At 43.3% G+C, this 26,230-nt stretch overlaps 1 protein-coding gene across 2 annotated transcripts in view; it reads left to right on the forward strand.

Annotated features, from left to right (window-relative positions):
• Window positions 1–26,230, forward strand: part of atp8a1 (ATPase phospholipid transporting 8A1) — a 158,743-nt gene that overhangs the window by 92,717 nt on the left and 39,796 nt on the right. For both annotated transcript variants that reach the window (XM_079509325.1, XM_079509326.1), the window contains 5 exons: window positions 3,181–3,319; window positions 8,693–8,757; window positions 15,031–15,203; window positions 18,257–18,440; window positions 23,701–23,811. In XM_079509325.1, coding sequence (XP_079365451.1) covers window positions 3,181–3,319; window positions 8,693–8,757; window positions 15,031–15,203; window positions 18,257–18,440; window positions 23,701–23,811 — 672 coding nt within the window. The remainder of the gene's footprint in view (window positions 1–3,180; window positions 3,320–8,692; window positions 8,758–15,030; window positions 15,204–18,256; window positions 18,441–23,700; window positions 23,812–26,230) is intronic.

The raw sequence follows: 26,230 nt of genomic DNA on the forward strand, positions 1-26,230 counted from the left end.
GCACTCGTAAATCAACCGACCGGCCTGTTCATCCCGGCCCTTCAGCGCTGACTGGACCCAAATGGATCCACTCAATCATGAAGTAAACATGAAAGCTTTCACGCAGAGGAGAATGCAACGTTCGCCCTGCCAAGTAAAGCTCAATGAGTGGAGCATGCAACGACACTGCCAGGGTTAAGGGTTCCATTCCCTGGGTTGCTCAACGAGTGCAGGAATGGCACTAATGGCATCAGGGTGTCCATTCTCAGAGGCCACTCAATGGTAAAAAAATAAATAAAATGAACATGCATGCTCTTATAGCACGGCTATGTGCTTGGGTGAAGAGTATGAGTATCAAGCTTATCGGTTTCTCTTTAAGTCGGTGGTAGTACTACAGGGTCACACAATGGAATTACAGAGACAAAGAGTTTCTAATACTTAGCTCAACAATAAGACATGTACATTACAAGTGTGCAATCATTTTATTTAAATTGTGTTGCCACTCTAATGTACAGTATATTATTAATCATTCATTAATACCTTAAGCTTTTAGATTTAAGTGATAAGATATTATTTTGTAGTGATATTGGCCTCAGTAATACAAAAGGCTAATACACCATTGTAAAATGTCCTTCCCTCCTGTACAGTAGAGTAGCTGTAGTACTCTTTGTGAACTGTAGGTGGGGTGAAAGATCCTCTGTTACAGCAGGTCTGTGCACTGACTACTACTGCAACAATCCAGTCTAATCTAGTGCAACCAACAACAAAATCTGTATTGAAGCTGATTAGTGACAAACAAAATGTCTGCCTTGTATCATTATACAAATTACAGATCAGGTTTTCCTTGTTTGCGTCATTGACTTGTTGTCATAAAATAGCATGTCTTAAAATTGAATGGCCATAAATTCAATAATATCTACAATAAATGTAGGGAAAACTAAACCTGTTCTGCCAACTGGTAGTTGGACAAGTATCCATAACTAAAGGGCCATCCACACCAAGAATGATGACTATAATGATAACTATGGCGATAATTATCTTAGCATCCACATCAGGCAGTAAATAAATAAAGAACGGCCCACCAGAGATTGATAGCCCTGCAACCTGGAAGCTCTCCCTGACACCCCGTTCCAAAGTAAACCAAGATTAGCAAGCACTATAGTCTAGAAGATCATTGGTTCCCAACCTTTTTATAATGAAGTACCACCTCAGAAAATATTTGGCTCTCCAAGTACCACCTAATAACTGATGTTTAAATACAGGAGCGTATACCTGGCCCGTTTTGTTCCATTCCTAAGCCAATAATGCTGCTGTTCTGACAAAACTATCTGTCTAATCACTAATCAGCACAACCGATGATATTTCTAATGTGATTAATACGTTCTCAAATCTTCTATTAACAGCTAGGTGTGCTGTCATGCTCATTTCAGCACGGCTGGAGAGCCTATTTCAACCAATTGCTTTCATTCCACTTGTATCTTGTTTTGTGCGACTCCTCTGTTCACCACCAGAGGGTGCACAGAGGAGTAGCAACAGTGGTACTAGTACATTAACATTATATTCCTAGTTTTACAATTACTTCTATGGGTGCATGTGATGGGCAGAGCTGGAAACTGGAGCTTTATTTATCTACTGTATGTATAGAATGTGTACACATATCGTTTTAAACATTTACTGTAAAACAGATTTTTTTATTTTTTAACCTTTTTATTGGTATTTAGCCCGTTTATTTTTGATCCCCACTATTGAACACTGGTCAAGAGATTCAGAATGTTCAATAGTCGCTATTACACCTACTGTATCTCTTACTGCCTAATCCTTTTTATGCATTGAATAGAACACACAAAATGTTTATTTACCTCACATAAGAAATCTAGTAGCATTTGGCTGGTGGCCTGCGTCAATCCATTAAACCCCCCTCCATCTTAAATCGTTTGTTCCCGGGACACCCAGAAGCAACGATTTGAGTTAAAGAAGTTTGCTTTATAAAAAAAAAATGTCAAAAGGAGTACTGACACAGATGCTTTCTCCCGGTTTTATTGTGTTGAAGTAGACATCAACATCTATGTCAGTACTCCTTTTAGATTTGAGGTGATGCAAAATTATTGCACAGCCATGATGTCATTAGAATGTTATGGCAGGATTAAGCAGTGCATATATCTACCCTTTGTCTGGTTCTCTCTGAGTGAGTACACACAGCACGAAAATCCTATATTACTGTAATTTAACTCTTATCCGATCTACAGGCGCATAACGCCTCATGTTGTGAAGTGTTGTGAGCTTGTAGTTCAGCTGTTTTTCAGCGAAGAGATGAGGGGGGGGGACATTGTAGAGCCCTGGGGGGGGACATTGTAGAGCCCTGGGGGGACCACGGTCAACAAAGTATATAGGGTTTAAGTGGCTAATACTTGTGTAGCGCTGCAGACATACATGCACCAGAGCTCAGGTCACTGCTCCTCAGGGAGCTCTGACCATGGCTTCTCTGGTCTCTGCTCGCCAGCTGCCCCTTCTCTCTCTGTCTCTCTCTCGCTCTCTCTCTGGGCCTCCACAGGGCCCTATGAGACTACGAGCCATTCCAAAGACCCACTGGGCTTCCTGAGAAAACATTTTTGCGTGCGTGCGAGTGAGAGAGAGTGAGTGAGTGAGTGAGTGAGTGAGTGGGCGGGCGGGCGGGCGGGCGGGCTGGCGTGCGTGCGTGTACCTCATCCCTAACAACCACACACACAATCACACAGGCAGCTTCCGGAGAGAAATGCAGTATACATGTCCGTTTGTCTTTTCACGTACCCTAATTCCACTACCAACTCAGACACACACACACACATACAATCTGAACCCCCCCCCTAAAAACCCTCAGTGGCTTTGAAAAACAAGAACAGCTGACGAGGCTAAAACACGCCTGCAAATGAGTGACACAGTCCTGGTCTCCATATTTCTCTGACACATGACATTGTAAAGCCACTCTCTCATTAAGATCTCCACTTACTTGCTTTTTTTTCTCTGCTCCCTCCTGTGATATTTTGGAAAACATTTAGCATGTTCAGGAGGTATATATTTGTGCACATGATGTTTGTTTTTGCAGTTGGCGGCGACATCAGTTTGGCACTGCTGCTTATTTGAAGTTTGAATTGAGACCACAAGTGAGTGTGTGAGGTAGATCTCTCCACTTACCTTGCCTGTTTTTATGTCTTGTTTCTGTAGAACCTGCAGCTTCTGGGCGCCACGGCTATAGAGGACAAGCTCCAAGATAAAGTTCCGGAGACCATCGAGACCCTGATGAAGGCTGACATCAAAATCTGGATCCTGACAGGAGACAAGCAGGAGACTGCCATCAATATTGGTAAGAGGAGAAGAGGATACTGGTTGATGAGACTTATTTGCTTGCTGACCCTTTGGTCCATTCTGTATGTAATTTATTCAGGGCAGTTCTGTTCAATTCAAATTAATTGAAATGAATTAAAGGATTTTGGCTGCTAGATACTTGATAACACCACAGGAGCCGCTTCGTTACCTTCATTACTTTCTCTTCCTACACCTAATATCCATCTCAAAGAAAATGCTTACGATAGTTGAGTGACTGCTGTCTAGACTTGGATACCAAAAATATCTGATCAACAGCCAGTTGCTGGCAGAGCGTTGTGTGCATAATTCCTGCATCATGACCTGGCTCCGCCAGAGCGGTTGGTGTTAAAGACCAAAATTGGTGAGCTGCAGGTGAAGTTGGTCTGCGGTGTGGACCGGTCCATGCCAGCCCCCTGACAACCACTCCAGTGCTCTGCACCACAGTCATTCCTCACCCTGTGAGACACACTATACTGACACTGACAGGCCGCTTCTGTCATACTTATCGGGCAGAAACATCTGGCTCAGAATGCAACATGATGTACGAGCACACTGCACTGACATGAAATAAAATAACACACTCAAGGTACACAAACAGGCCCCTCTTACATATTTGGTGCCCTCAGGGGACTTCAGCCCTGCAGGGGTTATCTTGGAGCAGGAGGAGGCCTGGCATTTGCCCCCAGTCCCCCCCCCCCCCATCTCTCTCTCTCGCACGCATGCACAGCGCACACACGCACGCACGCACCTTGCCCTTAGCCTCTTAGATGTGGTCAGATTAGCTCAAATCTCTCAAAGAAAACGGGATATGACCTCGAAAACAGGCGGGCTATTAAATGAGCATCTAGAAAAATAGGTATTAAGAAGCACCTCCATTTGTGGCTGCCTACCACTGTGGGCTGGCTGAATCAGCCCTTTGTGCCCGCCATACCCAGATGTGAGAGGGGCTGCTACGAAGCACACGCTCACAGGAAGTCTTTTTACAGGTCCGACGCTTGACTGAGTCGCTCTGTAAAAAGCCCCCTCTCTATATTGACTTTGTATTTTTTACCATTTTCCTCGCTGAAAGACGATCCCAATTGCCAGAGTTTGTGGCGCACTTTTCGGCACTGGCTGGCGAATGGTGCCCATCACGTTGTTCTGACTGCAGCTTGTGAAGACCGGAACTAAGTGAAAACGGTCCGTTCTGGCATGTGATCTTGAGAAGTAAAGATTGTAAGAATGCAATTTTTTGTTATCGTTTTAACTCGTAATCTATTGAAAAGCATAATTTAATAAACTAAACTAAATCCAATTATTACGCTAAACTGAGAGCTTAACTTTAGATGGTCTTGATCCACTGTCCTGACCACATAATCACATAACCCGTGTCTCACTGTCTGCCTACACTCTCTAACCCTGGTTGTTCTGTGCTGTCTGTGGTTTGGAGGGTGCTGCGGTTGATCATGGCAACTCCATGACACCAGCCTGGTTGAGCATATCAAAAACATTCACTCATGTTATGGTGGATATAAAGATTGGCAAACTCGACTAACAGAGAGACATGCAGTGAGAAATAAAGTTGGATCCGGGGACTCCAGGGTTCCTTCAGGGCCTTTCAGGGGGCATATTATTCTTCAGCTACGTGAAAATATCTGATCTATAATGGTGATGCAATGTGTTGTGAGGTTGTAGATCTTTAAGAAGCTCAACTAGATCTCTTGGCACATTGACAGCATGCTCTCAGTGCACCTGGGCAAACGTACAAAAATCTAACTTAGTGGAATAATCACATTTGTTAAATAGGGAATTGGTCGTAATCAGTCAAATACTTGGGTTGTATCTTCGAGGGTCATCTGGATGGCAGAATGATGGCCTACAAAGTACTGGAAAGGGTATTGGAACTGAGAGTTGGAGCTTTGAAAATGTACTACTTCTATGTTACGTTGACTACGCAATGGAACAACCTGGTAATTTCTTTCAAATTTACAGTGAATTTGAAGACATCCATGTCTTAAACGTGTATTTATTTTACATGAGTCGATCATGTGTTTGGACATGTATTGTTGTGTGTATGAGGCAATGGAAATAAGTCCTGGACTTTATTGTGTTATCCTCCTTAAGCTTTTACTGTACTGTATGTTAATACTTTTCACACAAACTAAACTAAATGGGGGTCCCTGGCACAAACTCTTTTAACCCATATTGACCTAAGAACAATTCTACAAATGTCTTCTACATCCTGACAGTCTGCCATTTTAAAAAAATGGCAGACCTACAAGCTCGTAAGCGTGCCACTCGGTGGCGCGCTATGAACTTGTAGATCTGCTATTTTTCAAACGCTAAAGCATAACATAATGCTAACGCCAAAAGGGGTTCCCGCCCAAAATGGGTTAAAATGGGGTCTGCGGGCAAATAAATAAATACTTTGTGGGTTCTTGTCGACATGAAAATGTTTGAGAACCACTGCAGCACTCTCCTGATCTGCCAAGCCAAACATGACTACCTGACCTGGCTACGCCTGCCTGCCATTCATCATGTCCAGTCTCTGGTCTGTCTACACCCTGCTCCCAACTTCCATTCCAGCCCCCATTCTGAAAGCCGTAATGCCCACAATATTGTGTGAAAACGATGAGACAGCATAGAGGAAGTATAAAGCCTTATTTATTTTCTGTATGGTCTGTGTCGCTCACCAAATTTAACTCGGGACGCATTGCATGGCATATCTTACTTGAAAATCGTTGTCATTTTCAGCGAGTGATATTATTATATTATACGTTTGACTTAAACCAGAATACTTTGGCTGGTTTCTTTCGGTTCCTGCGAGGGTCCACTTCCAGGGTTCACTGCACGCCATCACTGAACCCTGCAATTTGCTCCTTTTTAATTGTTGGTCCCCAAGTACCTCAGTGGTTCCTGTGTGACACTAGTATGTCGCTGTTAAAACATTCCCCAACTCCGCCGGGACTGTAGTTGAGTTCCGCCTGATCCAGAAAAAAGGCCAGGAATTCCAGCTTTCCCTGAAGAAGAAAAAAAAAGAAAAGAAAAACTGGTCACTGTTAAATGAACTTTATGGTAAACATGTTAAACTGTTGGGCAGTGGCACAAATTGACAAGGAGAGTAAGGTTTGCGTGTCTGTGCGGGTGGGGTGAGGGGGGGTAGGGGGGTGGGTGAGACAATGTTGAGCTGGGAGAGACATTTTCCACACGTGCGGCAAATTTGTGGAAGTTAGTACCTAAGAAAACATTCTGACTGAGCCAGACCTTGACCTGGTCTGGTGTTGAGTTGAGCTCCGGAGGTGAAACCTGCTCATTTCCTTATACAAGATCCCCCCTGTGTGTGTGTGTGTGTGTGTGTGTGTGTGTGTGTGTGTGTGTGTGTGTGTGTGTGTGTGTGTGTGTGTGTGTGTGTGTGTGTGTGTGTGTGTGTGTGTGTGTGTGTGTGTGTGTGTGTGTGTGTGTGTGTGTGTGTGTGTGTGTGTGTGTGTGTGTGTGTGTGTGTGTGTGTGTGTGTGTGTGTGTGTGATCTCAGTTTCACTCACGTATAAATTGCCACCCATGCTTTCCCTTTCATAGATGTGTTTTTCTGGTAAACCCTCTTAAAGAAACTAAAATCTCATCAAAAACAGAATGGGAATCAATGAAACCCACAAATATGCATGTGGCCATCCACAGATGGGAGTCCTCTCACACTGCAGATGGATTAGGCTGTGGATTTTGGTCCCGAGTTATTGAGACGTTTCTCTTTGCCTCCTGCGGGAGCATCTACCACCCTGTGAGTGACCCCAAATAGACCGCCAAGATGGACACTCCCCTGGGAGTCATGTTAGGCAAACAGAGGTGTAACTGACCAGTAAAAACAGGATGCTGACAAACCCCGGTAAACCAGGGTCATTAGTCATGTCTCAAGTCATCAGCTCTTTGCTGTTGTAGCCTCACATTAGCAGCCACAAAAACATGCTGTCACTTAAGCAAAAAGTGGTTTTAATCTAGAATACTTATTATTATTCTTTTTTAATATGTTCCACTTGTGTTAGTATTGTGGTGTCACATTGTTATCTGTTATACATTGCAGAATTTGAATGCCAATCTGAAGGTGTGTTCACATTATGAGAGGCGATAATATTCTTGTATCTTTGAGTGATTTTGGTCACTGGGACAAAATGTGCCTGTTCACCTGTTGTGCGTATTTGCACATGCTGTCGCTGCACACAATACATACTATGAAAACCATACCGAATTCTAATAACGAAGTTTTAACAGTTGTAGGTGTTAAAATAAGAAAGATTGAGCTGAGCAACCACATGTTCTATTTAATGACTAAAATAGAACTTGATTGTTTAGTAAAGTATTGACAGCATGACTAAAACACACAAACGCACACTGAGTGTGTGTGATTTTCTCAACCCCGGCTGGATGCTCTCCTGCCTGGGACGACCAAGGAGGAGCTTCCGCTAGAAAAGACGAGACATCGGGACTAAATAGAACACAGTTTGTTAACTCAAAGACCAACTCAGGGGGTCTTGTTACTTGCGCCAGCATACTGTATAAACCAGTGCCGTGATCTTTTTCCACCCTAAAACATAATTATATAAGGAGGAGCCATTTTTTCAAGAAAGTGTACAGTATTTGTTAAAATAACGTTTTTATGTGGACACGCCCACTAGTTCATTAAGTATGCCTGGTTTCCCTGGACTGAAGCCGCACCCACAGTTGTTGTTGTTGTTGTATGATAAAGGGGGAGGGGTTAGGGGAAGGGATGATATTGTGATGTCACTCACTACTGTATATCATTTATTTCATTAGCACTTTTGACTGTCAAGGTTTAAGCCTACAGGAAGAAACCCTAAATACAAAGGGAAGACATCACTGCAAATAACTACACCAAGGGGTCTAATGAACTACTGTCACCTCATAAACACGTGAAAAACTGGAAAAAATACAAACATCACGGCACTCCATCTTTTAATTTACCGGTGTTAATTTAACTCCGCCATCATCAGATAGCTCTGTGTTGTACTTATTGTGGAAGTTCGAGACTTGACGCAAAGCCAAGCGAGTTTGCTGTTTGGTGAGCTGTTGGTCAGTGACAGGATAGCTGAGGTTGGACACAAACTATTGGCACTCCGTTCAAGTTGCAGAACGCTTGTCTATAGATATGCCTCTGTTCTGGTGAACGTACCTCGAGACAGGTCAAATGCAGCCAGGCTGTTAACTAAAACCAACGTGTGTTGACAGCTTGTAGATTTGCTATTTCCACTATTTCTGAAATACATTATGTTTGTGTAGGGCAGGCCTACATAAATGTGATTAATATATATATACTGTATTTATAAATTACACAGTATTTAGCTGTGTATTGATTCAATTATCCTTTTCACCCTCTTTGTAGGACATTCCTGCAAACTGCTGACCAAGAACATGGGCATGCTTGTAATCAATGAAGACACACTTGATGTAAGTATCAACACTAGCAGCTTACAGTTACATGCACTCTGACTCACCTAACATACCACTTGCATCTCTATTTTGGGCAGTATTGGGCACATCATTATTGGCGAAAATGTTATTGTAAAATTTGTATATGTTGTGAGCTTGTAGATCGTCTATTTATGGAAAAGACATTTGATGTAGAGGGGGGGGGGAAGCGGTCCAAACATTTTCTATGTAAGAGAGGGGCTTTTATGGGTTATCGCGTCCACGCATCCACCTGGGTGACGGCAGACTGCTGGGTGAGTGCAGGCGCTTTGGCATGGGGGGTCAGATCAATATACTGTATGGAATGATTTCTGTACTGGCCATATATGGAGTGTGTCTTGAGTGTACAGGGTTTGATGCGGTCAGATCAACATATGGAATGTCGGAACGGGAAGGACGGGTGGGGAAGGATCAACATATTGAATGTCAGAACAGGTCAGCTCCATAATGGAGATCTAAGGGTTTGCTGGCCAGCTCCATATATGCAGATCTAGGTGATGATCCAGTCTTCTCCATGTATGGTAGGGTTAGATGAGGTCAGTGTCGTGATCTTCATGGAGATAGCCATATATGGTGGCGTGACGTTTCACAAGGCGTGATGTCACGAGGCATGACCATATCTAGAGGCTGATGTCACAAGGTGTGACCATATATGGAGGTGTGAGGTCATGAGGCGTGACCATATATGGTGACGTGACACACGGAAATGCAATACTTTTCAATTCATACTGAATGCGACCTACAGTTGAAGACTACTGTATATCTTTGAAAGTCTGGTATTGAGAAGGGAAACGTTTCTGGAAGGCTATAGGCACAGAGCCAGGACACGACATGCCTCTTTTCCACGAAGATGAACAAAACCGGTGTGAAAAGAAAAGAAACTGGCCGCAGGGACCCTTACACCCCCACACACACACAACCACACATCCAAAATCTGCCTTTAACATCTTTTAAAACATCTAGCAGAGCCGTCTGTTTGATCCCTAGCGGTAGAGCCTTGCCTGTTGACACTTGGATCGAAAGGGGAAACTCTTCTCGTTCCTCCCAGTGGCGAGGAGTCGAGGGATGGGAGCCGCACAAGAAGAAGGAGCTACAAGTTGGACGGAGAGTGTTGGACCAGGAGAAAGGCAGGGCAGGTCGGGGTGAAGTAGCTGGAGAGAGGGCAGAGGTGCGTGCGTGTTGGTGGGGGGGTGATGATGGACGTCCTTCACTCTGTCAGCCAGTCGTTTAATGTGATAAATGGAGTGGAGTTAAAATGTTTGGGTCAACGCATTCATAAAGGCACACGGAACAGTCTTTTGAAATGTCAGCTCCCATTCTCCTGTGGTTACGCAGATGCTTACATAAGGCTCCTGGTTTAAATGCGAAGAGAGAAACTCTCCTCCGACGGGGATGGAAGGAGGGGGTTGGAAGTGGGGGGGGGGGGGGGGGGGCATTGAACAGAGGGCCAGGCAGCGGTGCTTGGAGTCTGGAGGGCTCTCATGTTGCGAAAGAGAGTAATTGGAGCATGTCTTCCCCTCTTGCTGCTGTGTTTTGAAACGGTTATCAAAGACTGGACAAAGTTTTAGATGGCTTGAAAATGCTTGAGAAAACGGTCTGTACTAAATCTTGGCAACTGCTAAAGACGCAAAGTGAAAGTGGTTCCGCAAATCATGATTCGGTTCTTTGCTGAAGTTTTGTTGTCCACTCAGTTAATGTAGTCATATGGACAGGCAATGATAAGAGAAGATTATGGCGCTGTTCATTATTAGTAGATTATGTAGTGTACACATAATAGTGGATGGGTGGGCAGGTCCAGCCTACTATAAATCACCACATCTCTGTATGTGTGTACGTACGTACGTACGTACGTACGTACGTCCATCTGTAATCCACGTAACTCGAGAACCGTTTGAGTCGGTGGGATACACCATTGTCCAGAAACACCACAAAAGGCTCTGGACCTAATGGGCCTAAGTCCCCTCACCTGTACAATTCCCAGCCTCTGCCTCAGCCAATTGATTGCCATGACAACCCCACACCTGCCATTTGATTACTTAACCAGTCCACTTTTCACAGTTTTTTTTTGGTCAGTTTTCACTGTTCAGACACAGGCAGACAGAGATCTCCATATGGGACACAGACAGACGGTTGAAACGGGTGCTATGGCAACGGGTATTGCTTACTAGGTTCCCAACTTGCATCGTTCCCAAGTAGGCCGATGGCCATCGGGCATACTCAAAATAACCAAATTTGTTGGCATCAAAACCGCATGCAAGTGTCTGCAATGGCTGCAAATGATTAATATTATAATTACATCAAATAATATCATATAGGAATCAAACAGAGCGAGTGTAATACCTGCAGAGGTTCTCTGCCAGTTAGCCTGCCTGCCCATACAAGCTCCGGTCTGATATTGTGCTTGTTGGCTCACCAGTGGGTCTCAAAGTGGGGTCCAGGAACCTCATGGTGTGTAACTCTGAGACTGTACAAATGGAACCAAATGGTTACAGGTAATTTGTGTACTCTCAGAGTTATGGGGGGGTCCTTGAAATTAAGAGGTTTGAAAACCACTATGCTACACTAAATGGAACAAAGCCTTAATTAGTGGTAAGACCTGTGAAGGAAGAGGCCCAATGTATTTCCAATATGGTTGCTACAGTACATGTGCATAGAGGCTATTGTATCCGTTGGCCCAGTCTCTGCAGCAGTCTTTTATCTCTGTGAGCCTTTGAAATTATATCTCACTAGATTTGTTGGCCAAGAAAACATTGGAATACCTTGTTTCTCAGGCCTAAAGGAACACAGTTTTTTTGGAAACTGCATTAGTCTATGTTGCGCTATTTCATTGTGGAGCAGAATTTCACCATGGTATTAACTTAGAGATGAGTAGACGTTGTAGGGATCACTTTTATTTATTTTCGTTTGACTCTCCATGTCTGAGCCTCTACAACAGGTGCACACAACATAGAAATCCTTCGTATTTCGAAGAATGCCGCAAAATGTTGAGATAGCGCGTGCATGTTTATTCACCTCGATCCAGGTTGAAATGCCTCTTTGTGTGCCGCTAAGCCTGCACAAGACGGATGATGACATTATGCCCCTTCTAACATCCAACATCACCGTCACGAGTGTCCCGTCCTGTTGGCCATATCACTCAAGATCTAAATCAACAGTGGAGCTCAATGGTCTTCATGGGAAGCTCTTACGGAGGCCCGAAAGTACGCCACATACCCTCTCCCAAACCAAACACTTGTGAGTCACATACGCTAAACTAGCCATTATAGCCATAACAAAGAGGCTTTAGGAGGAGACATGTAGCATTAAAGCTAAAATTCCTCAGTGGAAATGATGGGGGAAATGAGCACCCTACTTGAGGAAATGGTTGTTATAGCACACTATGCTTATCACAATACGTGATTGATAGATTGCACTCTAAACGCAATGACAACCTTTACATATACTGTACTTTCCAAATATGGACTGAAACCACACCAATGGCAGATGTTTAGATTTTGATGCTGATCCTGATTTTGGAGACTTACTTACTTACTTAACCCTATTCAAAGAATTGATCAAATCTGTAAGCTCACAACGCGTCATATCACAACACATCGAGAGCTTGTACTGGCACCTAATAATTTACAAAGGAAGCACCGCTTTTCCCCTATACAGTAATGTCATGCCAAAATAAGTGGTCAAAAAGTTGTTAAATCAGCCTACCTGACATTGGTCGGACTCCAGTAGAGTCCATGCACTTGACACACATATAAAGTTTCATATATCAATTATGCAACGGATAGTAATGGTCAAGCATTTTGATTGGTCAAAACAGGCTTGTCGGCTTTGCTCAATTTAAAATTCCGCAAAACTGAGAAATACCAACACACGTTATGTTGCTTTGCTAGGTTTTTGGAATCTTCACTGTGTAAGGATTTACAAACTTGCTCATTTTCACAGCAATAATAAATTAATTTTCCGTGCACACGCACACGCACACGTGTCACGCACGCACACGCATGCACACACACACACACACACACACACACACACACACACACACACACACACACACACACACACACTAGCTTGCACCAACCCCCATCAGCCACAGGCTGTAGTCATGTGGAGAAGTCCTCACAGCTGCATTTCTCTATGGCTCATATGCCTCTCACTGTGTCCCTGTCTCTCTCTCCACTCTTCTGTCCACCCCTCTCTTTGTCTTGTTCTCCATACTCGCCATTTCTCTCACTTTTTTTTCTGTCTCGCTTCGTGAAATGTGAAGCTCGCCTTTCCAAATATTTCCTTTAAGCTTGGGTTTCAGAGCGCTGTTATGCCAAGCGAGGATTGCCTGGTCCTGTTGGTACAATCAAACTGCTCCGAGGTATCTGACCTCCACACCGGGCAAGACCCGCCCGTTCCCGTTCCCCCCCACCCCCACCCCCTCGGCCTCCTGTTCACGGCCATCAAGTCGGCCAAGATTTCATGATGTTTGATGTCTTTGTTTTGAGCATCTGCTTTCCAGGTGCCGATATACCACTGGGTGCAAGACCTAACACAATCTAGAACAGTGGTTTTCAACCCTTTTCATATCAAGGCCCATTATTTTTTTCTGCATGTCCAATTTGTCCATGTTGTATTGATGATGTTGGTACCATTAGGAGGCAAAATAACAATTCTTCTACATTCTCTAATTGTGTAGACTTATTGTGAATTAAGTAATGCAGATGTTTAACAATAATTTAACTCTTTGAGAGCGTAAAATGAAACCAAATGGGGTCCATTTGGTTTAATTTTACGCTCTCAAGAGTTAAAGATCAATAAGGGCCCATTTGGTTACCAACTGTCCATCATTTAGCTTGGGACCACCTGGCTGGAACCCCTCAAGGACCACTCACTGGTATTGCACATGCATTCCCCTCAAACCTCACATGGCTGATACTGTACACACTCAAACTTTGTGGTTTTCGTTGTGTTACCATCGGCTTGTCCTCACCTTCTTCTGCCACCGAGGTGACCTTGGGAAAGGTCTTAACCTCCCCTCTTGCTCCTCCAACAGAGCTGTTGAGCGGCCCCTGCGCCATATTCTCACGGTGGCCATTTTAACCCTTACATCATCAGACAGGCATTGCCATCTGGGCGAAATGTTGTTCTCACCCTTCCGGTTATCCCAGGCTGTCCTGATGCGAGGAAGGATGCTGATTTGGGGCTTAATCCCGTTCTCATACTCATATTTATAGCTTCTCATCGTCACTTGTCATCGCAGCTGTATTTAAAATGTATAAATATGATCTAACTGCTGAATGAGAGCCATTCATCTGATGAACCTCAACTCATTTGTCCGAGGGAAAAACATGGACAGCTGCTATTCTGTAGCAAAGACCAGGCTTATCTCTTTAACAGCCCCTGTTGATTTTAAAGACTAATAAACAACTGGACCTGTGAGAATGGATTGATATATATACAGTAATGGTCTGTATCATCTGTCTGTAATTTTGTGCCACATTGTGGAGTACTTCGATTGTTTTGAAAAATGTTTAGTATCTATACCTGGTTGTCTGCGTATTAAAGTAAAGCTTCATCCTCAATCCAATTGATCTTATCTAAGGAGTTAAGTAATTTAGTGTGGCAAAAGTACCCTGTCGTCTTTGTATTTCTCAGTAAAATGTTGACTCGCTGGAAGGTGTTGTCACCGCATCTTGCAAATACAGTATAAACACCACACAGATTCCCAAGGTGAAAACGATACCAGCCATGCTGTCACAGCTGTTAACAAAAACATTACCAGTTGAGGAACCATATTTTTCACATCAGGGGTTTAATTATGGTATATTCCTGGGCTCCACTTTGCTAAATTCAGCCGGATTACAGGAGAACTAGCTTTAGAACGCACAGGAATCCATCGGGGAAGCTGAATTAAATGATGGTGCATTGCTGATGCATCATACATTATGCAGTTATTATTTGAATGAACCATCAAGCTGGTCCTAATGGAGCAAGGCTCATATACTTGTTTCTTTGTATTCTCTTATATTCCATCATTGTGTGATCTTTTGTAATCTTACCCAATCTGAATTGATTTACAAAATGCAAATTAACTTTTCCATAATGTGAAGAACAACACTGTAGTATTACTGCACTAAAGCATTCAATATAGAAGAGGACTGGAAGCTTGAAAATCTCAAAGATGGTTATGGCTTAGTTAATGGCGTTAACATATAGTTTATAAATACACACTCAATAATTCCCTAAACCTCTGTCTTATCGATACAGGGAACCAGGGAGACCCTCGGTTACCACTGTGGCATGTTGGGAGATGCCCTCTACAAGGAAAATGACTTTGCCCTCATCATCGATGGAAAGACCCTCAAATACGCCCTCACGTTTGGAGCGCGACAGTACTTCCTGGACCTGGCGCTGTCCTGTAAAGCAGTCATATGCTGCAGGTAAGGGTTGGTCAGTGGAATCTGTGAAACTATTAAACATTTCTGCTTAAATCATTTAATAGAATCACAGCCTGTTAATGCCAAATGGTACAAGAGACAATCCACCATGTCGTGTCTCTCCAACAAATACATAGAGGGGGGCAATATACAAATGCAATATAGATGTACAGGACTAGGCCAGTCAAAATCTGGAGCATCAGTTGTTGCTTTTAAATATTAATAGAAAAATATTGATGGCATTAAAAGGTGGACAAACAGATGGCTTAAAATTATGTTTTGTAATAAACTTATGTCATTAAAGATAGAAGTTTTAATAAAAGCATATACAGTACATGTATCTACAGTACGTACACTAGAAGGCACTAGCTAACTGTAGCCTATATGATTGACAAATGACTTGCTCCAAGCCTATGAATGGACCACCGTATTACATTTTGGCTCAGAAACTCTTAAGGTTGGAACCATTCATATTTTTGTCAAAAGGGGAGCATTCATTTTCTGGGAAGTAAAAGGGGGGCATTAAAACATATGGGCATTAGAAAAAAGATTTCTGTTTTTTCCAGCATGAAAAACACAACTCGAGGAAAGGATCAGAGAGGAAGAGGGGCCTTTTGTAGTAGTTCCTTTATCAGTACCTGTTTGCATATTTTATCCTGGTCCTGCCCTTTGGCCCTTAAGCCCGTTGGACTTCTTGCCTCCCCCTAGCACTTTCCTTTTTTATTTTCTACGTATTTCCCCTTTTTGTATTGTTTTTATACTGTGCTAAATAAATCAAATCAAATCCAGGTACTTACTGGGTAGTGCTGGGTCGTGTTGGCCCACAATAATAGTATCAGTGCATCACAGAAGCAAACTAGATCACAGATTTTAAAAGCTATTAAAAACATCTTTATGTTGAAATGAAGCCATTTGTACAGCATCATTAAGGGTTTATAGCAGCAATATAATTATGGTCAATTAAAATTATGAAGGTGTGCCATGTTGACCACCCCCAAGCTACATACAGTAAAGACTTTTGCTCAAGCGACCATGACAAAGTCTGGGCCCCAGAATTCGGTGCCATGTCCTTCAAACAATAACAAACTTACCGCCAGGTGCCACCGCCATGACTCAGTGCATGACATAAGTGTTATGCTGTACCTGCCGTCCTTGGTCCTGTCACTCACTCCTTGTTCACTGGCAGACCCGAGCCAATGAATGAGGTCTGTTTAACCATGAGAACATGACGATAAACAGTCGCATTGGAATCATTTCCAACTTGCGAAAGGTTGACGTCCAGTCTGTGGCGCACCAACCACCATTTCTCGAGGAGAGGCTTCACTGTACGTATTATGTATCCATTATATCTACTCTGCGGATAGGATGCTGTGTTGCAGGAGGCCCCGAGGCTTGCTGTCACTGAGGCGGAGAAAGAAAATACATTGTGAAGTCCTGTGATGGCCTAGTGGTAAAAAGACCCACATCATCTGCCTGTTTCCTGGCCTATAGTACTGAATCCTGCTTCTCTCCTGTGGCTCCCCTGGGCAGTTTCCTTCTCAGCTTTCACACTGTAATCTCACTAATGAAAAAAAAAAAAAAGAACTCAAAATGTTCAAATACATAAAATGGAGGAGTAGGAGGACGTTTCCAAATCCATCACACATTGACTGGATCAACTTCACGGGCCCAGTCAGGGAGGTTAAGTTGGTCAGACAGGGGTCTACAGGGAGGGAGAGAGTACCAGACAAGGGGTAGGGGGGAAAACGTATGTCATCTGCAATTACCCTCCAGAAAATGAGATAAATTGCTTTGGGTAATTTGGGTGAAGAAAATATTTCACAGAAGGCACCCCCTCGTGTCATGCACCTACCCAGAGGCAGTTGTATGTGTATGTGCACACACACTGTTGGCACGCCTGACTGTCTGCCGGCCTGCCTCAACCCCTGTCCTCTGGTGTACGAGGCAGAGGAAGAGTTTGGGGGTTTGCAATACCGCTGATCTCATGACTCTGATGGCTCTGAATAACAGTTTTTCTAATGTGCACCTCAATTTGCTCAATAGGGGGGAAGTCTGTAATAGATTTTCCTGTGAGAAAATTGGTCTTAATGTATCCTGGCTCCACAATATGTGTAAGGCTGTATTGTCTGCTGTCCATAATTATGGACTGTGGCAGGTTGTGCTTATGTGTGGTGTTGCTGTTTGTGCAACAAGTCGATATACATTTAGCAAAGCTATCAATACATATATGTGTCTCTCTGCATTAAAATCACCAAGACAAAATCCCCAAAGTTACAGTGATTCAGATTCTAATACAATATCCAGTGCCACTACACTTTTGCAGGGATCAGTACATTATACAGTACACCCTTCTAATACCATCTATTACCGTTTACTTTTGGTGATTTTCCATTGGCTAATAGTACCCATAATAATATTATCCCCACTCCTTGGGGTGTTTCTGTCACTGTATACTGTATGTATAGGCTATGCACATATACATGGAATTTGTCCTCTGTATTTACCCATCCTATAACAACTAGGAACAGTGAGCAGCACTTAGGAGCAATTAGGGGTTACAATAACCACTCGGCTATATGGCCGCCCAACCCTTGGGTCATGCATGGTTTTTAACCACTACTCCTCCCTCACACCTTCGTTGCTCCGCCGATCCGACCAATATGTCTGTGTCATAGTGTCTTTGTACCGCTCTGTCTGTGTCCCTTTTGTGCCCATATGGAGATCTCTGTATCTGTCATACCTATATATGGGCATATCGGGTATGTTTATGGTTATATACGTTCATAGTAACATGGCCGTTTTCCTGTCTAGTGTATATTGTGCGTAAAAGAGTGAGTTGTGGTGTTTAAGTTGACCCTTTTAATTCACTTACCCTTTCCCTCCCTCCCCACACAGTACGGATATTGATACTGAAGAATAAATCCATGCCTTTCCAACTCATTGATGTGCAAGCTATTAATACGCTGGAACAAGACCATAGTGAATCAAGTGCAATGTAAGCTGATATCCTTCACATAAGGTCTGTGTTTCCATGTGTGTCTGCTTCTCCCCTGTAGAGTATCTCCTCTTCAAAAGTCAGAGGTGGTGGAGATGGTGAAGAAGCAGGTAAAGGTGATTACGCTGGCCATAGGTGACGGTGCCAACGATGTTGGCATGATCCAGACAGCTCATGTTGGTGTGGGTATCTCTGGCAACGAGGGCCTGCAGGCAGCCAACTCCTCTGACTATTCCATTGCACAGGTGAGGAGGGTGTGTGTGTGTGTGTGTGTGTGTGTGTGTGTGTGTGTGTGTGTGTGTGTGTGTGTGTGTGTGTGTGTGTGTGTGTGTGTGTGTGTGTGTGTGTGTGTGTGTGTGTGTGTGTGTGTGTGTGTGTGTGTGTGTGTGTGTGTGTGTGTGTGTGTGTGTGTGTGCGTGTGTGCGTGTGTGCGTGTGTGCGTGCGTGCGTGCGTGCGTGTGTGCGTGCGTGCGTGCGCGCGTGCGTGCGTGCGCTACTTCTCTACTACCATAAAGAGTACTTTAGTAGACACTTTTTCATGATTGGCTGCCTCTAGGCTAAACAAAGAGACTTACAGTACCCTGCTCAATGTGCTCATAAAACCCATAGTCCGACGGAGGTAGTGGCAACAGAAGCTAATGTTATGAGCTAACAAAAGAACGTCGGAAACAAACGAAAACAACGGCCGGGAGGTTGCGACAGAGAAACAAATGTTTTGAGGAAATAATAATTATATAATATTAATAATAATAAAAGGGGAAACATTGCACAACGGAGATAGCCAAGCAGCAGCGCTTGCTGCACCTGGCAGTTATGACTCGTCATTTTTGTTTACTCATATTTATATTGAAGCCAAAGGAACAGAAAAAAAGCTCAGCTGAGTGTTATGGTACTAGTAACTGGCATGGGTGATTTGAAATAAAGGCATTCATTCAGTATCTACTGTATATAAAGTCTATTTCACTGACAGCTGTTTAGATTTTTTGGAGAAAGATCACGTGTAGCAACTAAGCTTAAGGGTTGTTCTCAGATGGATGAATACCAGAATTTACGTCGTTCACAGTCAAATGTTTTGCTCTTCTCGCAGAGAGCTCTTGTTACTTTATTGGTACTGATGGTAGGAAAGGTCTTTGCTGAGGTAAAGACTGCTCTGGGGGATTTGATCTTCATCCAGTAGGAGTATGTGTGGTTCCTGATCAGTGTACAAACAGTCACTCCAACTGGTGCATCTGGAGATTCATACTTGGCAATAACGGGTTACTAGGAGGGTGTTTGCGTGGAGCATGCTGATGTGTGTTGACGGAGGGCCAAAGTGTCAACATCTCCATAAACATCAGGATTTCATGTGCTTCAGTGAGTCGTCTGGGCATCTCTGGTGATGTCGAACACAGTTATAACAAAGTATTATTCTCTTGTGAAATCGAATGATGAAAGCTTTCCAAGGAGCATCGTGATGCTCTCTAGGTCATCCTCAGACAAGGCCTCCATCGTTGCTTCCAGTCATCCCGGTTCTCCATACATCTGGCCAGCTCGTTGGTGCTTTGCACGCCTGTGGCTTCTTGAGTACATCCACATATGTTAATGGGGGACGTCCTCGTGACCGGTGCCCGTATGTTGGTTCCCACAGCACTACTGTAACTTGCTGGCTCGAACAGCAACCGTTGATCGAAAGGCAACCAAATGAACAAACTGAGTTTGTAAATAATATTTGGGTGAAACTTTATGGTAAGGGTACATGAAATGGCATTAATAATTGATATAATAATAATAATAATAAGGAACAAGGAAATTGGTAATTAACGGCGCCTCATTCGTTGGTTGGTTTTGGTTCAGGAGTCCAATTGTGATACACGCAGAAGAAAACATGATCAATATCAGTCATCATTCCTGATGATGTACTTACCTTAGTTAATGCTTAATGTACATAATGGAGTTCATGAGGACATGAATAAGGCACCGTGAACTCTATTTGAATGTATGCTTACGCCGTTACCAAGATTTGTGTAAAGTTATTATGTAGATAGAATAGATATGATGCACTGATAGGCATCAGAGGTGGTACACTCCTTAGCCACTCTGCTGACAGTGAGTCCTTCATTATATTCATGGGCTGGTCAAACCTTTGCTGCATATCACTCCCCTACTCTCCCTGTTTGTCTTTATACAGTGAGACCATCAATAAAGGTTATAAAATATATATACCGGTGTGTAATTGTGTATACCTGTGTATATATATTGTTGCTGTGGGGCAGAAACCTTATCTTTAGAACTGTTTGTGCTTTTTTGTAAATTAACGTTGTACTTGATCACACGGGTACAGGCTTTAGTTCCTACATACTATTGGTCCGAGTGTCAACTCAATAGACCGACAACCTACCTCAAACCTTAACCACAAGCATGGGAGCAGCGCATGTCCGGCCGCTGTTCCCGCATGTCGGATCGTTGGTCCGTCGGATCTGCGTGTGCATCCCGATCACACTCCAGTGACACACAAAAGTAGCAGATTCACAAGTGCCACGTTCAGCTTGTGGATCTGATACTTTTGCTATTTTTTTATTTGAATCCTGAAAAGTAAGCGTTTTGGACATATGAGGTTTCCACCCTATAGAGACGACAATATGTGTCTGTATATTATTTTTTAATTTTTTAAATTTGTTTGTTTTTGTAGCTTTCGCCTTTATTTTTATATTTTTTATAGAGGGATAGATAGTAGCCTGACAGGAAATGGGGAGAGAGATTGGGGGGGTGACACGCAGTAAAGACCGTCTGGATCGGGAGTCAAACCCGTGGCAGTGCAGCACACTGCCAGACTGAGCTACCAGCCAGGGTGCCTGGACCGCTGAGCCACGGCCCAGGCCGTGTCTGTATATTCTATTCAGACCAGGATCCTCCATGTTCGCTAACGTGAAAATGTGATAAGGTGATAAATAGTGTGCGTAACAGGAGAGCAGCGTTGCTGCTGCAGTGTTGCTTGCTGCTGCAGCTTGATACAGGTGAGCTCTTAGCACCTGCGGTGATGTCCCAAGTCCCCACTCTGCTCCTGATAAAATTCTATGTAAACACATTCTTCTATCCCTGCAACTAGTATCTCTGAAACTCAGAGTTGATACGTGATACTACATAAGCAAGCAGAACTGTGCCAGTAACAAAGGGCCATGGTTCTCTTATATCATGTTCTTTTTCTCGCAGCGTGCCGGCCTTCGCTTCATGTGTGTGCCTATACTACAGTATATAGCCACAGGGCTTGAGAATACAAGAAGTCAGTGGTAGACTAAAACACAGTACATTCCATGTACTCTGGCGTCCAGTTACTCTTACAGTGACTTGGGTTTGTCTTAAGTGGCCCCTTCCATCCGCATGACATTTAGAGAAGTGTATGTCTCTCAAATACAGGCAGGCTCACATAATCCGTTTAACTTGTGTTCCTGCGTTGGATTCAATTACTCTGCAGACTTGTGGTGTTTTCCCCCTTATTGGTGTAATGGAGTATTACCTGTGCAAGTTGCCGCGCTGCATAATAAAATCAGTCCTCCAAGTTGTACGGCTTGTTTATCTGTTTCTAAACCGATTCCCTCTGGTTTGTATGATATCATTGTGCTGCAGCATTAAATGTCGCACTGCAGTAGTTAACTGCTAAACCTGTTGCTAACCTGCTTTTCTAGCATGGAGAACTGGGCACTGTACCCTGTCTGTTTTGTTTTATTTTTACAATCACACCCTGCAACATTAGATGAAAGTCACACTAGTGTTGCTTTATACTTTTTTATTTTTACACTATAACATTGAGCCCTCTATTTGTTAAATAATATATGAGAACATACAGTACAGGCAAGGTTTAAATGTTATTTTTACTCATCCCTTGTTTTATATAACATGTTGCAACATTAGGTGCCATTCACACCACTGGACTTTTATCGCTCCCAGATTCCGAGTTAGACACAGTTGTCTTAGAGCTCTCTCTGGTATCTGTTTAGCTGAAGTGGAGGCTGGAGAGAGAGGGGTCCGGTCCCCGGCGCCTCTGCTGTCTGTCTGTCATCAGCCAGACTCTGTGGTAACTGGACTGTTTGATCCCACCACACCAAGGGTCAGACAAACAGGAGGCCACCGCTCCGCTTTCATTCTGCCTAAAGGAACACTACAGCCTTCCCCTGCTGTTCCATTGAAAGACACGCTGGCCTTCAAATAAGCAATGCTTCTACCTAGACGTTTGCTTTTAAGACTTAAATAGAGACCTACTGTGTTCCTCTGGTTTCATGTTAGAATGTTTCTTGTCGTTGCATTGGAGTACGGGAGGATGTATGTATGGCTTAAACGCTTCTGCGCCCACACTCGTACTGCGCTTTTATATAGTCTGCTGGAACTGGAAGTTACTATGAAAAGGTTTGACCCAGGGAGCTGCATTCTAATCGCAGCTATCAGTGAGAGATTGCACTGAAATATGATTTACGCCACAGGCCCCAAATGTTAGGATTATCATAAAGCCATTATGCTATCCCTCTAAGCCCTGGGAGACCAATACCCCCACCACTCGCTCCCCTTTTCAGCATCTTAAGACCAGGGTCTGGCAGAGTCAAACTGTGACTAAAAATGCCTGGAATGCATCAGTGTAGACCTTGCCCTCGACTCCCCTGCAACCTCTCTGCTTCCTGCTGTCAGTGGCGATACGAGGGTTGTTTTCTCTAATCCAAAAGTTCCTGCTAACACTACATTGTTCCAAGGAGGGTTTGCCTGCTTCTCAGATTGTATGAGCCAGTGTTAATTTCTACAGGAACATTTTGACATAGTTTAGTCAGTCTTTTGAGTACAATTTCATTTAGTTTTAGTCATACATGAAGAGTTATGACATACTTGAAAGGTTTTAGTTTTAGTTGACTAAATGTCATAAGATGTTAGTTGTCTCTGTATGTACAGTTGATTTTGCAGACCAAAAAATTATAATTGTCGTACTCGTAATGGCTGATTTTACACTTTTACACTGAAAATAGCCGATATTCAAGATGCGACACTTGTAGATCTGTTATTGTCAGAGTTTAACACCCGAGCAATAAAATGATCCTAGCTCATTAGCTCAATAGCTTAGTTTTATTTAGTTTTCGTCAGTGAAAAAAGGTTGTACACGATTTGTCGTCACAGTTTTAGTCGACGAAATTATTAATTATTAATTAGTATTATCTTATTTTATGTACATATCAACTTAGTGAAATTATTGTCAAAACGTGATTAATTTACACAGTCACATTTGTCGTCTTTGATGTTTTACATTCTTCGTTACATCTTTGGAAGTATATGATGTATAGAAACAGAAGAATATACAGTTGGTTTAGAATGATAATACCTAAACATCAATTCTACATATTGTGCTAATTGTTTTGGAGAAAACTGCACAAAATCACAGATTTGTACAGCCTAAGAATAATTTCCAGCCCTGACATATTTGTTTTTGCATTAATCCCTGTGGTTGATTAAGTACTAGCTCACAATGTTCTTCTCCTTCCTACCACTCAGTTCAAATACTTGAAGAATCTTCTGCTGGTCCATGGTGCCTGGAACTACAACCGCGTGGCCAAGTGCATCCTGTACTGCTTCTACAAGAACATTGTCCTCTACATCATCGAGGTGAGTCTCAGACAGTCTCTACGGATGCCAAAATTCATGCTAAACACTGAATGGAAAGCATTGGGAATTTTCTGCATGACATGATTAAGTAAAAGCAGGGATTTCCGTATTGGAGTTTCCATGTTTGTGTTTCTGGTGACTGGCCTTGCACACATTACCTGCCAATTTGTGTGGCTCCTTGCGTGAATGGTTCGTGTGAGCTCACTCTTTTGAAATACATAGACAGGAGTGTATGCGCGTGCTCGCACAAGCATGCATGCACACACACACACACACACACACACACACACACACACACACACACACACACACACACACACACACACTCTAGTAACCTTAACTGGAAGTTGGCCATTTAGGAAATCCCTGCCAGTTATTGGAACACTGAAGTATAGATGCACACAGGGAATGGAGGTACTCGAAGGGTGTGGCTAGCTTGCATGCAATGGTACAAGTCTCTTCATGTGTGTTGGTTTTGTACTTAATTAAATTCTTAGCCTGTTCTAAGTATGTAGACGGCAGAGGCAGCCAACGCAGGATACAATTCAGGCCAATAGAAATTAAGAACGATTTGGATAAAACCAAATCATTAAAAAGCCATTTGCTATTTGAACATAATTGCAATGTTCGGATGCTTCATTTTTTTTATATTTTAATTATTGCGCGGCACGCAGGCATGTCACTTGTGCACGCAGAGCAGACAAGGAGTGTATCTGCTTTCAATATGCTCACAATGTTGATATGCTGCTGGCTGCTTTTGGGTGATTTGACTAGTGTTGTGTGGGAGTGGCAGTCTGGCGTTGTTCTCCCCAAAGTGGTCGTAGCAATCCTTTATCACCTCTTTGAACAAAACTGCTTCATAAAAGCAATATTGGTGTAATATAAGAAAGCTTCTACAAGTTGTCATTCCCTGCTTTTACACAGAAGATATAGCGTGTTTAGCAGGGGCGTAGCCATGGGAAAGATGGCCCACCCAAAAAATAATATTTTTAACATTTTTTGCATTTTCTTTTATAATGAATAATGTAAAAAAAAAAAAAAAAAAAAAAGACACTTGCATGCATGCAGGCCCACCCACTTTTGGCCAGGCCCACCCAAAACTTCTGTTCTGGCTTTGCCACTTGTGTTTGGTCTATGTGAGTTGCTCTCAAGAAGAAAGGTACCATATTCACCCTACAGTATGTGGAGATGGCAATTTCATCGGGAAGAGCCTGCATTTGATGAATTGGCTATTTTATTTAGAGACACTATTGAGATATTTTCTTGGAAAATGCACCGCTTAAGATATTCGGTGATATTTGTGATATGATATGATGTGGTCCTGTTGCATTCCTCAGGCCGTGACCTTGTGCACACCCTAGGGCATTTTGCAGCCAACTGTGAAGCAGTCAGGATGAGCAGTCAGCACCTCAAAGAGTTCAAATGCCTGGGGATCTTGTTCACAAGTAAGGGCAGAATGGAGTGTGGAGATGGACAGGTGGATTGACGTGGCGTGGCAGCCACACTACTGTGGCCGTTGTATACAGACCATTGTGGTGAAGCGGGAGCAAAGCTTTTGATTTACCAGTAGATCGACTTTCCAACGCCAACCTACTGTATGGTCATGAGCTTTGGGTATAGAGCGAGAAATAACAAAGTCGTAGGTGCAAGCAGCAACAAGGAGTTTCCTGGGTGGCTGGGCTTAGCCTTAGAGATCTGATCACATCTGCGTACACCGTACATCCAACTGGTAAGATCGCCAGGAGGAGCTGAATAATATAAGCTGGGGATAGAATTGTCTGCCATACCTCGTTTAGACTGCTGCCACCCATTATCCTGTCCTGGTTAAGCAGAGGAAGGTTGGAGATAATGGGTAACTGGCAGTGCATGTTTTGCTAGTAGCAGCAGTGATTCATTCCCTCCATCTTTAGAGCTGCAAGTTCCTCTTTTTGGTCAAGGCTTGATTCTCTCTACCTCTCAACTTCAGAACGGTCTGTCTGGATCAAGAACGGACTCAAATTGTTGTATTTGAAATTTAAACTAACTTTGGTATAACTGTCTTGCTGAGCTCTCTCTCTCTCCTGTATATGTATATTTATATGCACGCGCACACACACACACACACACACACACACACACACACACACACACACACTGTATATAGCGCAGTATGGGAATTTAGCCCTCAGCAATGGTGTGTGGTGTGATCGCGTTTGACAGAAGCCAGGCCCAGTGCTGATAGCACTTTCAGAGGTACGACCAGGAATGACCTGACAAGTTAAGGACTTGCTATCAGCACCAACTGTAATCATAGGCCTTGCTTGGAGGGTTTGATCTGCAGGCCATGCTCTTGTCTAAAGGAAATGGCACCTCTGGAGAAGCTTAGCATCTCCTTAAGGTCTCTAAAGTAGTCACAGAGATCGAGTCACCAAGGGGGAGG

Source organism: Electrona antarctica (genome assembly GCF_951216825.1).
Source record: "Electrona antarctica genome assembly, chromosome: 1".
Taxonomy (NCBI): domain Eukaryota; kingdom Metazoa; phylum Chordata; class Actinopteri; order Myctophiformes; family Myctophidae; genus Electrona; species Electrona antarctica.